The 13,769-nt window shown below is 45.7% G+C and overlaps 1 protein-coding gene across 4 annotated transcripts in view; it reads right to left on the reverse strand.

Annotated features, from left to right (window-relative positions):
* Positions 1 to 13,769, reverse strand: part of Crtc3 (CREB regulated transcription coactivator 3) — a 102,300-nt gene that overhangs the window by 27,291 nt on the left and 61,240 nt on the right. For all 4 annotated transcript variants that reach the window (NM_001427241.1, XM_087576516.1, XM_087576509.1 and 1 more), the window contains 3 exon segments: positions 4,137 to 4,237; positions 6,268 to 6,330; positions 8,208 to 8,269. In NM_001427241.1, the coding sequence (NP_001414170.1) occupies positions 4,137 to 4,237; positions 6,268 to 6,330; positions 8,208 to 8,269 (226 nt within the window).

The following is a 13,769-nucleotide window of genomic DNA, read 5'->3' on the forward strand; positions in this document are numbered from 1 at the left end:
CAGTGAAGACCAAAACTACATGGCACACTGAGGGAGAGAAAGAGCAGAGCTTGCTCTAGTGAAGGGGGTGGGGGTGGGGTAAAAGATTGCACACTGCTCTCAGGCCGTCCACTTAAGTTGCCAAAGGACAGCAGCAGTAATGACTGACAGGTTTATTTCAATAATTAAATAGCCAAATTTAGATTTCTATTACTGCTACTATTACATACTACCACAAACACACAAATACCAAAGAGCACAGCTATAACAAAACAGTTGAAAACAAAAGGCAGAGACTTATGACTAATTATCTGGAAATAGAGGACATTAATTCAAAGCAGTCCCACAGGGTCAGGACAGCAACGGCCAAGGTCACATGTGTTGCAGGAAACTTGGTAGCCTTGGAGTCTTAGAGGGCTGACGTAACAAAATACATTTGAGTCCATATTCCTTTAATGTGCTCTCATGTCTGGCAAGCCTAGATAGCTCCTCATAGACTTCATGTGAAGTAGAAAGATGGGGTGCAGAAATGGTAACCACAGTGCATCCTACGTTCTAGACTCACAGACTTCCCATCTAGACCTCCCTGCCACACCGATGACACTTTCATTTTATATTCTGTGTGTGTGTGTGTGTGTGTGTGTGCGCGCGCACACACACACGTGCAATCCATGACCTGTGTGCATGGCAGAGGACCACCCTGGCTGTTGCTCCACTCCAGCCCTCTTTGAGGCAGGCTGTCTTCTTGTCTGCCGCCGCACACGCCATACCATCTGCTCATGACCTTTGGGGGTTCCCCTGTCTCCACTTCTCACCTTCCCATGGAAGTATTCGGATTACCGTACTGCACATCTGATTTTTACATGGATTCCAGGGACACAGACGCTGGTTTTCATGTTTGCATGGCCAGGATTTCACCGGCTGAGCCTTCTCCCCGGCTCCTGGTGAGTCTTTAGACCTGAGGGACTTGTGTCAGGTAGACAAGTGTGGTTAACAGGCTCGCTCTCTATGGCTACTTCACTTTAACGTCTCCTTACCGCTGTGGGTCAGAGCTCACTGCTGGTTCAAGGGCCACTGAATACAGACTACATCTCTGCCCCTCAGCCGAGACTGAAGGCTCTACAGTCCTCAGGGATGGCCATCGGCAGCCACGGTCTGCACTCTTTTGCTCTTAGCTCCTAAGCTGCTAATAAGGGCCACTTTAGCTCCTTCTCCAATCTACTGTGAGAGGGGGACAGTTTGGGTTGATAAAGCTAGGCTGTGTGACAGGGCAAATGTCACAGAGAGCTACTGTGCTGATCCATATGTGTATACCAAACAGTAATTAAACTGCACATGCTACCATGGGCATGGGCAATTAAACAAGAGGGAAATTATAAAAACCCTGTTTGGTTGTATAAAAGTTTATTTCTGTCATTTATGACTTTATATCATTTGCATAGTTGTCGTGTAACTCAATAACCATTATGAACACTACCAACCATGTATCAGGCTAATGGCTTTGCTTCCTAGGGATGAAACTGAGCTGGCGACTGTTTTGTCTACTTGATGGCTTGTGTCGCCATACTGCAAGCAGATGCTCCCTCCTGATCTGTTCCCAATAACGACAATGGTGAAGGGCCTCCACCTCTGTGCCCAGCAAAGGCCATCATTACCGTTCTGAGCAGAGGACATACTTCTGCGCTTTTGATTATATTTTAAAATCTTTACTTTATTTGGTGGGTCCTATAAAAAGAAATACTTTTTCGTAAAGCTAGTTGATATTTTTAAAATCCAAAAGTAAAGAAAAGGAAAAACTTTAATGAATTACAGGGGGAAAATACATAAAAACCATTTAAAATAGCTCCCACCAACAAATATAATTCTCCAGAAATAATTCTCATCCTTGGAGACTTGGATAATATTTTAAACACACTGGCTTTCCCATGTAAACACACCCATATTTGGATGTGTTTCTGAGTTCTGTGGTCTTGAAGGCGACTGCAGGAGCAGCACACAGTGCAGACATCCCTGCTGGGGGTTGGCCCACCTTCTGTAGTTGGCAGACACTGCGACCCCACGATGTCTAACACTGACATGAAAAGGAGAGGCCACCAAAGTTCCCAAGGCAACCTGAGGGCCCTGTCCAAGACTGCCCCTCCTCCTTCCTGCTTTCTTGCTGCGCATGGACCAATGTGGGTTGTTCCTCCCCACACCTGCTGACAGCTCTCACCTCTTCCTTCAGAGACCAAGTAACTTGTAGAATAGACGTTCAATTCAGTTTCTTCAGTTACTTTCTTTTTCTTTATATAGAAGCTCAAATGTTCCTTACTCGTGATTCCCTTGTCCTCTCTAGGCCTCTAGAAAAGGATAATCTCAGCACAAAGCTGAGGCGGGAATACAGGGGTTCCAGGGGCCATCGTACTAGGCTAGCTGGCTCCCAGTCAGTGTGGCAAAGGCCTTGCTGTGCGCACAGGCACCTCCTTGGTTAGTCTCTGCTTTTTAAGGCTTTGTTTATAATATCCATCTCCACCTATCCCAGAGCCAATCTCTAACCTCCCACATACCCCACCTCTCTACACTGTTCAGTGACCCATATCCAATTCCAACTTCCCTGCCAACGTCCCTCTCATATTCCCATGTGCGGAAATACAGCAGTGTCCCCAACCTATTCCAAAGCTCTCAGACTTTACAAGCAAAGAGTCGTTTCAACAAATGAATTGTACAAAGGGAATAAACATAACAACGACATCAAATCCCATCCATACTATATACAAAAAGGAAGGCCATGAATGGCTCTCTTCAAAAGAAACAAATATTTTAGGCTTTAAATGGAACATAACTGTAAAGAAAACCAAAAAGGCTAGTATGTAGGCCAGTCCTCATAAACAAAGTCAACCTATACATGGAACAGATAACTCCAGTCATGTTCTTTCTAGATTAGAAGGCCCAGACAGACAAGCTTGGGAAGTATGTGGATGAAGCATCCTTACTTTGGGTGCAGGCTAGAAGTGAGCACCTACAGTGAGTTCTGGGGTGTGCTCAGAACTGTGTGACCTAAGTGGGCCTCACTGTATCAGCACTGTGTCAGATAGGACAAGACTTTTAAAATACTGCCTTCAAGAAATTCACCCTAAGCAGAGAGATGTACGTCTACTCCAAGAAGCAGTCATCACAGCACCTGCTTGCAGGAGGTTGGGACACGGGAGGGCATGGGTAGCTCAGGACCAGAGAAGGAGGAAGGTCATGAAAGGCTCCACTGAAGTCCAGATACAGCTGAGGCTTTTATACTGAGGTGGGGGAGGGGACATGGGAACAGGATGAAACAGCAGAACAGCAGTGAGTTCACACAGCCATGAGGACTAGGCTGGCTAGGGGTGGGGCTGGGCATTGTGGCTTATGGTCTCAAGGTGGGGCATAGTGAAGGCAGGAGAGTATTCGGAGCAGAGAGGGTTAACAATGGAAGCAGAGAGCATGAGGTGGCACAAGTCTGCCCTGTCATGGTTCCTGGCCTTTCTCTTTCAGACTTTCTCTGGACAACCGAAACATGTTCTGAGCAGAAGTGGGAAACAAGGAGCAGAAGACGATACTCAGCTTCCATTCTGTTCCCTCTCTCGCCTTGTTCTCTGGGACATGTCTTCCTGTAGAGAGGTCTCCTTGACTCTCCCCTGGCCCCTGTCTTAATTGCTCCTTCCAGAGGGGCTGCCTGTGCTAGTACTGCTGGCCCTGGGAGGGTCCACCTCATCCCCGGAGCGTCCACCTCATCCAGAGGTTCTGCCATACAAGCTCCTTGGACCCACAAAGTGAAGCCCCTTCTAATCTGGCTTTACCAGTAACAGAAGGAGGCCTTGGAGAACCCAACATAAGATTAGGCTTCAGGGCTGTGCACCAGGAGAAGAGCAGCCAGGATGCTACAGGAGGAGCCTGTGCAAAAGATGTAAGTGCCTAGAAAAGCGCTGGTGCCATAGGGAAGAGGAAGCCAGAGCCAGGAGATGCCAAAAGGGAAGCAGGAGTCATGGAGAAGCAAGGAAGCAAAGCATCAGAATGCGGTCAGGAACACACTCTTCCCCTGCTGCGAGCTCTGCCCTGAAGACCACCGAACCCGGGGAGGGCATGCACTGCACACAGCGCAGAAGCAGGAGACACAGATGCTGTTAGCAGAGGCCTGTGTGTCTTACCCATGTATGGGGCAGGCCAGGCTGACTGGCCTCCTCCTCCATAGGGGTCCTGGGGTTTGGTGCTCAGAGCACTCGTGTGAAGAGCAGAATCAGAATTGGTCCTAAGGAGGCGAGGAGAGAGTCTGGCTGAAAATCCATATTTTTTCCTTAATGGAATACATTTTTTTCTGAATATTATTAACAGGAGAAAAGATGAGAATAACAGACTTACAATATCCACACCTTGAAGGGTCAGGACCTACCTGCAGTCTTTCATGGCAAGAGACATTAGAGGGCCACTATATGTCCAAAGGAGTTTACTTAGTATTTGGATGGCCTTCCACTGTGATGCTAACTGCACAAGGCCAGCCTCAGTTCCCACACAGCTTCCCCAAGAGCACCCCTTTCTTCTCTGACTGGAATTCAGTCTCAGGTCAAGCCAGTCTGTGACAGTACCAGGCTGGCAGAGACTTCTAGCACTGATGTGGGAAAGCACCTGAAATAGGTTCTTAAGCCTTTTCAGGGAGAATGTGATGTCAACCACCACACTGTCCTCTTCACTCTGCCCTCTGGTGGCACTGTGGAACGGTCCAGCAATTGTGTGATACCATAGCACCACAGACTGAACTCAGATAATGACGTCATCTGCCAGAGGTTTAACCATGCAGCTGTTGTTTTAGAAAATGATACTGTGTTTCTTTTAAAACACATATATTATTTACGTCGGCATGCAGTGGGTTGATTGTTGTTGTATGCTGAAATGCACCAATGGGTACACTTCACGGCTCTACACTAGACTTACATTAGACTCTACATTAGCGGCAGCACCTGGGTATCCATAGGTCTCCTCACAGGGAGGAATGCTTTTGCAGTGCTGCTGCAGTTTTTCAAAGTGTAAATACTCCTAGACAAAAGTTTTGGAGCTGTTGATCAATATCAATTATTTCAAATGTTCCCACAGAGTTCTAGTGCACGACTTCAGCTCCAAAAGACAGCAACTATTTATTTACTCTACCCAAAGGTCAAACCAGACTATCATAAAGGGGGTACATGAGCAACTTCGTTGGCCTAAAGTGGTTCTTCATGGTCTGCTCCAGGCACAGCTTCATGTGACTTAAACCACATGGCTTCAGAGGAGGGAAGAAGCAAAAGGAAAGGACTCTGGGATCCAGCAGAAACAGTGTAAATCCTGGGGGCTTCCAGTTCCTTCACAGAGTCACAGAAACCCAGGAGACATCAGTCAAACACAGAGATGACTAAAAATGGGCATGTGGACTGGCTACAGGACCATGTAGAGAACATGATGGTTAATTTTGTTAACTGCATTGTGGCTATTGTTTTTCAAGCCTCTTGTTGGCCTCTGACTGTAGGGTACTTACAGGTCAGAAAGGCTTTATCTAGCTGGTCATGGAACGACATATGAGGAAGGGAGGAGCTAGCCTGGCAGAATGCCGGTCAAGACAGAACCACTTCCAGGGGGCACTGGGGCTGCTCACAACTCTACCTCTCTGGGACATCACTAAAACATTTTTAATTTTTTCCCCAAGGGTCAACTCTATAGCCCATGCTGGTTTTCAACTTGTAGTCCTCCAGCCTTAGCTTTGGGAGTATTGGGATTACAGCCTGATCCAAGGGTTTTGTTTTTTCAAATTCCAGCCCCCCTTGCATATTAGCTAAAGGGCTCTCTGGGCAAGCCATCTATCCTCTTAAAGCAGAAAAGGATACTTATTCTTGGCATGTTGGGATTGACAAATGACCCAGACCCTAAAGTATGGCCCAAAGTAACCTTGAGAAAAGTTGATATTTACTGTACACTGTGCCTCCATGTAGCATCCTATTTAGTCCCTACAGCCACCCCATAATAGGTACAAGTACCTCCATGTTCATATGTGCAAACTAAGGGGAAGAAGTTACTTTGCCCAGGATTACATGGTAAGAGGCAAACTTTGGTGGTCCCCTCTAGACTTTATGTTCTTACTGACTTTATCATCTCCTACGTACTCAATGTTTTTTCCTTTTCTTTTTAATTGCTCCATTTAAGCACAACTGATATTAAACAAACTGGGCAACAAGATAATATGTAAAGATTATCTGGCTAATCGAATCTGTCTCCTTCTTGAAATGTACTTAGACTGTAAATCAGCACAAATACCTGTTAAGTGCAGATGTCAGCCTGAATCCAGGATGCTTTTCCTCTTTCCATGGAGGCTGTTGCCTTTAGAAACCAAACAACATAAAAAGGAAAAAGTTTAAGCTATGGGACCAACTGAGTGCTGCGAGCCAGGGCTTGTCAGCTGGCTCCCTAACCCAGCTGTGAATGCCAAGAGTTACCTAAGATGCCCAGACTCCCTTTGCTCATCACCGTGGAGAGGAGGCCAGACTGGGTGATCTCTCAGGACCTGCAGCTCTGATTCCCAGGATAACTGTGGAAGCCATCGAACACCAGCAGCTAGCTGGGCACACTTGAGTGCTGGCTAGAACTAGTCAAAGGAAGGCTGACCCCTCTGAGGCACCGTAGGTCTTATTCTAGATGCAAATAAGTTACCCCTTGTCATATGCCCTTGAGAGTGTACAGGGGTGCTTTGGTAAACCTGGATGCGAACACTCTGCTCTCTCATGAGGAAGGCCAGGACGTGCAAAGTACTTTTTAGCGATCCTATAAAAATATTCACCTGGTCAATCCCAGGGCTCTGAGAAGGAAAGTCATTTCTCTGGGCTACAGAGATGAAGTGCATCCGTCTGACTTAAATATACCACGGTATTATCTCACAAACTTGAAACTCAGGACCGCTGAGGAGGCTAAGGACCTATGTGAGGCAGAACTACTGACATCTTAATCCCCTTTCTTGGATCCAGACTACAGTCTCAGACTAACCTTGAACTCATGACAATCCTCCTGCTTCAGCATCCCAACTTCTGGGACTACAGGTGTGGGCCTCACTCTTGGCGATATATACATTTTAAGAATCTCTTACGTCTGATGTAGAGGTGTAAAACAATGCCATGCACGACAGACGCTGCACTGACGCCATGGTGGCCACTGTTATACAGCTACGACACACTCAGAGACTAAACCAAGCTCACTGATACAGGTTCAATTAGGAGTCTTTCTTTCTTTTCAGCAACTGACTAAGAAATGCCAGAGAGGGGTTTATTTTTTCATGTCTACCATAAGACTAACAAATCAGACATTTTGTTGGTAATGTTTCTATTTGAACCTAGATTTGCTTAGGTAATTTATATTCTATGTTTTCTTTTCTTTTTTCTTTTTTTCTTTTTTTATTTTTTTAGATTTATTTATTTTATGTATGTGAGTACACTGTAGCTGTCTTCAGACACACCAGAAGAGGGTGTCAGATCCCATTACAGATGGTTGTGAGACACCATGTGGTTGCTGGGTATTGAACTCAGGACCTCTGGAAGAGCAGCCAGTGCTCTTAACCACTGAGCCATCTCTCCAGCCCTATTCTATGTTTTCTTACAAGCTCAGAATCATACACAGAAAGGTTGAGAGGTTTTGATGTTGTGATCCAAGACAGATTCATTTCACAGCCTAGGTTACCCGGAGCTTACTATGTCACTCAGGCTAACCTCAAAAGTGTTGAGATTGCAGACTTAGACCACCACAGCCAGCTCAAGACTTAAATTTTCTAAGATAAACAAATTGATGTTAAAAATAGTTAACTAGGCTAGACTCTTGGGAGGCAGAAATGGGAGGATTGCTGTGAGTTCAAGGCTATCCTGGTCTACATAGCAAGCTCTAGGGCAGTCTAAACTACATAGAGAGACCTAGTACCCTCCCCCAAATCATAGTGGAACATGTTTCTAATTCCAGCATTAGAGAAGTAGAGATTGGAGAATCTGGAGTTCAAGGCCATTCTTGGCTATGCCACAAATTAGAGGCCAGCCTGGAAGAGGGCCTAGAAGAGACCCTGTCTCAATTATTAAAAAAACCAACAACTAAAATAATAAGTCTAGACCAGCATTGAAGATGGTTAAAATAGTGACACCATCTTAAAAAGAGGCTCTCCCCACCTATTAAGATATTTCTATAGAACAAACACAGACATCACACCCGTGCAGCTCACTTACCTTGGCCAGCTCTCATCCAGGGGCTGCGAAGAATAACTGGCTGCAAAAGCATTTCCATCAAAGTGCAATTTTTAATAAAGGAAAACAAATGGATGAGTGTTGAAGCAGAATTTAGAAGCAAAGTGGAGGCTGAGCCACTGAGCCTACAGCTGTTCATCTCCACGCTCTGCATTGCACATCGGCTCCAGGCTTCCACCTTTAACCAGTGTTTCCACCAGACTCATGCGGTGTGCTCCTCTTCTTTCTGTGGTGTGTGTGTGTGTGTGTGTGTGTGTGTGTGTGCGCGCGCGCGCGCATGCATGTGCGTATGTCTGCCCAACATCTGTTTTCAAGAACTCCGTTGACTTGCATCACAAACACTGGCGAGGCTGTCACGCTATGCAGGCCCCCTTTCTCAGGGGATGGATAGACTCAGGCCCAGTTAATTTCAGTCACAGTATCTCATAGCTCACTCTCCTGCCAACCATGACTGGTTCAGGGTTAAGTTCAAGACAGGACCAAGGAGAGTGCTTTCCAGGTGGGAATGAGGTGTAAGAGGCCAGAATGCTTGTCTATAAAAGAACTCAACACCACAAACATAGTCTTAATGATATCTTATGGTCCCTTGGCCATTGTCCTTGGGTTTCCAGTGACATAAGCCAATCCAGTTCTGTTTTCCTCAGGAGGCTGAGGCAGGACAATGGAAAGTTTGACAGCAGAGGTGGCAACTTAGAATTTCTCTCAAAGAAAGTAAAAACCAGAAGTGGTGGGCATATAGCTCAAGGTAGAGCTCTTGTCCTATGTGTGGAAGCTCCTGGGTCAATCCCCAGTCCCAGGGGGATACACTTCTTGTTTGAGTTTGTTTTGGGGAAACTTTGGAGACAAGGTCTTACTAAGTAGCCTAGGCTGGCTTAGAACTTATCATGTAGCCCAGGCTAGCCTCATTCACAGCAATCCTTGCACTTCAGCCTCATGAGTGCTGAGATTATAGGAGTATGCAACCATATCTATCTAAAAAAGCAATCTTTTCCCAAATTAAGGTGAGCTCCTATTACTTCTGAATCAAAAGAGAACTGTACTAGATCTGAAAAGAATGTAAATTCCTAGTGTAAAAGGCTTTGTTTCTTAGATTCTGTGTTGCTTATTGGGTCTGGCAGGCCTGAGGATCCGTTCCGAATACTCGGAGAGACACCTGGGATGCTAACCCCACACAGCGAAGCAGAGCTGCGGGCACTGCTTTAGCGAATTGCACCAGAGGACAGAGTATCTTAAAACATATCATTCTGCTTTAAAGAAGATTTAAATTTTTTTTTTTGGTTCTTTTTTTTCGGAGCTGGGGACCGAACCCAGGGCCTTGCGCTTCCTAGGTAAGCGCTCTACCACTGAGCTAAATCCCCAGCCCCTTAAAGAAGATTTAAAGCTGGCTGTGGTAGCACATGCTTTGACCCCAGCACTCAGGAGGAAGAGGCTTACTTCTGTGAGTTCAAGACCAGCCTGGTATACATTGTAAAGTTCCAGGCCATCCAGGGTGGATATTAGAAAGAAATCAATTGAACAACTAATTAATTTAAAAAGGGGATTGGAGAAACAGCTAAACAGGAGAGTATGGGCAGCTCACAACCACCTGTAATTCCAGCTCCAAGGGAGCCAATCAGGAATCTGAACTTATGTGTACATAACCCTCTCCCCATTCATATAATTAAATACAATAAAAATACTAATTATAATTATAACAAATGTAATAAAAATACATCTAAGATGGGCAATGGTGGTGCATACCTTTAATCCTAGTACTGGAGAGGCAGAGGCAGGTGGATCTCTGTGAGTTCCAGGCCAGATTGGTCTACAGATTGAGTCCCAGGACAGCCAAAGCTACAAAGAGAAATTCTGTCTTAAATCACAAAAATAGGAGTTGGGGATTTAGCTCAGTGGTAGAGCGCTTGCCTAGCAAGCGCAAGGCCCTGGGTTCAGTCCCCAGCTCCGAAAAAAAAAAATATCACAAAAATAAATAGATAAATAAAATCTTAAAAAACTCAAACTAAACCAACCAACCAACCAAACAAACAAACAAACAAATAAAAGAACAAAAGCAAAAAACAAGGTATCTTTCAGCAGTCTCTTCCTGCTGAAAGGCTAAGACTTTGTAGCCTGTTGCCTGCATCCCTCAGCAACGTGGCTCCAAGCCCTGAGCTTCTCTCAGCCCTGTCACATGCTGGACTCTGCCTTCCCTAGCGCAGGCTCCGCTCCTGTGCTCTCTGGTGGCTGCAGGCTCCTAATGACCTGGCTCTCTCCTCCCAACTGGCACCACATCCACTCTCCTGGTCTAGTCTGTCACCGACCCAATCACCTACACACTTTACAATCACCAACACTGCTCTGAAGTGTTATTTTTGAAGTATTATATTTGAAGAAATAAATAAAAGAAATCTATTTCTCATTTTTAAGGGAGAAATAATATAGGAAATGCAAGGTATCCATTAAGACACCAGAAATAGGAAAATGGAGACCATAAGCACCTACTCTGTGCCTCTCTTGTGTTAAATGAGTTCACGCTACCCTATACATTTTTTTTTTTTTTTGAGACAGGGTTTCTCTGTGTAGTCATGGCTGTTCTGGAACTGAACTCTGTAGTCCAGGCTGGCTTCAAAGTCAGAGATCTGCCTGCCTCTGCTTCCTGAAGGCCAGGATTAGCGTGCACACCACTTCCTGACAGCTCCCCTGTAATCTTAAAAATCTTAGGAGGCAGATGACATCATCGCCGTTTCACAGATGAAGAAAATAGAGGCTCAGCCCTAGATGAGATAGAAATCCAAATCCACGGCTGGCATGGTGGGCTGGGGTCAAACCTACCATTCCCTCATTCCAAGGCTTCAGACTACAGGAAGCCCTTCTGGTGAGCTAGGAGGGGGTGACCTGGCACCATGAGCCAGGTCATGAAAAGAGAGAACACGTACTTTGGGGTGGCCTCAAGAGAAGATGGAGCCTACAAGGAAAATGTCGCCTGCTTGGAGGCGGAAATGGATCTTATTAATGGAGTGGGGACCTGCTGTGAGGCAGGCTGGGCATCAGGTGCATACAAATGTGGAACCAGAGCATAGTCGGTACTAATGGGACCTTAATAACTTCCCTTGCTAAGAAAAGCACTGTGACTGCAAGTCTGTCTTCTTCCAGACACTTGTTTTCTTTGTCACATCGCATTATCTCATTTCTTAATCTGACTCTGAGCCGCACAGTGAGACAGATATTCTCCAGAGACACCTTCCTTCCATCTGATTAGGCTTAGTGTCTATGAAGTTCAGGGCCGGCCCCAGAAAGAGAGAAAAGAGGCAGAGGTGAAGATGGAGTAAGAAGGCCCCATGAAACAGGAGGACGTCTGTGCTGGAGTGGTCGAAGCCTGCAGGGAGGAGGCACCGACTCTCACAGCCTGGCTGATCTATCTGCCTTCTTCTCTTCTGGAGGATTTGATAAACTTCTGCTACAAAAGGTCAATTCATAGAGCAAATAAATGTCTAGCATGGTTTCTCAAGTAAACTGCCGTTCTTAAAACCATTAAGTCCACCAGGCATGGTGTGCACTCCTTTAATCCCAACACTTGGAGGCAGAGCAGGCATGTCTGTGACTTCAAGGCCAGCCTGTTCCACAGAGTGAGTTCCAGGACAGCCAGGGCTACACAGTGAGACCCTGTCTCAAAAACAACATGATAGGCAATGCTTGTCCCCTCAAGGTTGAGGTTCTGAGTTTGCATACTAACTGCTTAATAAGCACTCAGAACAAGACAGTGCAGTGAGTTCCTGCCGCTCTCCATCTGACTGGGCTGAGGTAAAAGCAGCCAGGATGTGGTGTATGGGCTCTTTAGTTCTGTCTTCTCATCTAATTAGGTTTATCCTTACTGACTGAGGGAGGGAGCTAGACTTGCCTGTCTAAGAGAGGATGCTATGTGGGTCCTATGCCCAATTTCTGTTTCCTTTCCTTTCCTTTCCTTTTTTTTCTCCCTAAGACAGGATCTCATTCTAGACTACAGTGGCCTTGAATTTGCTGTGTAGCCCAGGTTAGTCTTGAACTGCAATCATCCTCCTATGTTGGTTTCCTGAATGCTGGAACTGCACTTGTAAGCCACCATGTTTGGCACACACATGCTCCTATAAAAATAATATATTAAGTCAAGAATTTTAACATTAGTGTGCATGTGTGCATGGTGTGTATGTGTGTGGGGGGTATGAATGCCAAGGCACACTGGTTGATTTAATGGAGTAAGTTCTCTCTATCCATCTTTGCATAGGTCCTGGGGGTGGAGTTGGGGGGACTCCTATTGCTAAGCTTGCATGGTAAGCCCCTTCAGCTCATCACCTTGCCAGCCCTCAAGCCAAATTTTTAAAGAAATGCACGACATCTTCCTAAGTCTTTTGACAGATGAAAGGGCTGCCTGTGGCACTATGATGTCAGGCTTGTTTCCCCTTAGACTCTAAGGACCAGTGTCTCTGCCTCTAATGGGAATGTTATATAAGAATTGGGTTTTAAGGTAACACAAGTTTTGAAATCCTCAGGATAGATATTTATTAACCCGAGCTCCTCAGAGCCTTCCTATGCATCATAAGACTCTAACACCAGCTGGAGGACACAATTAGACTTAACAGGTTATGAATCTCAGAGAACAATGTTCCATGTTGTAAAATGTCCATTCTGTTATGACAAGATCAGTCAGAGCCAGGCCCACTGCAGAGCACAGCGGTTCCTGACTCTCAGGACCTCAGGCACACTTTTCTGGACTACTCAGGCCAGGGTTCTCAACTCTGCTGGGAACTTTCCTAACACTTGTTTTCCTCTTAAAGGTTGACACTGCTAGTGTGTCCTCTTTTAATACACTACCTAGAATAGTCACGTGCTGCCAATATATGGAAATAGCTCAGAAACGCAATACAATGGTGTGGTTTGGAGCAAGCTTGCTACCACTGAGAAGCAGTGGGGTGGCTGCTGAGGGCATGGACTCCTCACTGTCCACACTAAGCTCCCAGGCCAAGAACAGCTTGTGTGGTGCCTCTGCTTTGCCTGCAGGTGCAGGGGTCAACCAGGGTCCCCTTATGGCAAGCCCTGACCTTGTGGTAGCCATGCATGCCAATAACTCAGCCTACTGCAGAAGGAATCCCTTGCGGGTCGTGGCTGCCCACTCTGGCAGGAAGCTGGAATATTTGTTGAACAATGTTCATTTTATTTGGGACCAATCTCTTATCTTAGCCAGTCTGCCAACCCTAAAACAATACCCACACTAAGAAACAACTACAAGAAGAAAATTCTGAATACGTCTTTTTTTCTCTTTCTGTTTATACCAACAAAGATTCAAACAAGTTTTCTGGCTTTTAAAATGGATTAAACTTATGGGCTGTAGAGATGGTTCAGAGGCTAAGAGCACTGGCTGGTCTTCCAGAGGACATGAGTTCAGTTCCCAGCATCCACGTGGTGGCTCACAACTATCTGAACTACAATTTCAGGAAATGTCACATCTTCTAACTTCTATAGGGACCAGACACATTTATGTGCACAGACACAACATGCAGGCAAAACACCATATACCTAAAAGATAACACT

This window comes from Rattus norvegicus, chromosome 1 (assembly GCF_021556685.1).
Source record: "Rattus norvegicus strain SHRSP/BbbUtx chromosome 1, alternate assembly SHRSP_T2T, whole genome shotgun sequence".
NCBI lineage: Eukaryota > Metazoa > Chordata > Mammalia > Rodentia > Muridae > Rattus > Rattus norvegicus.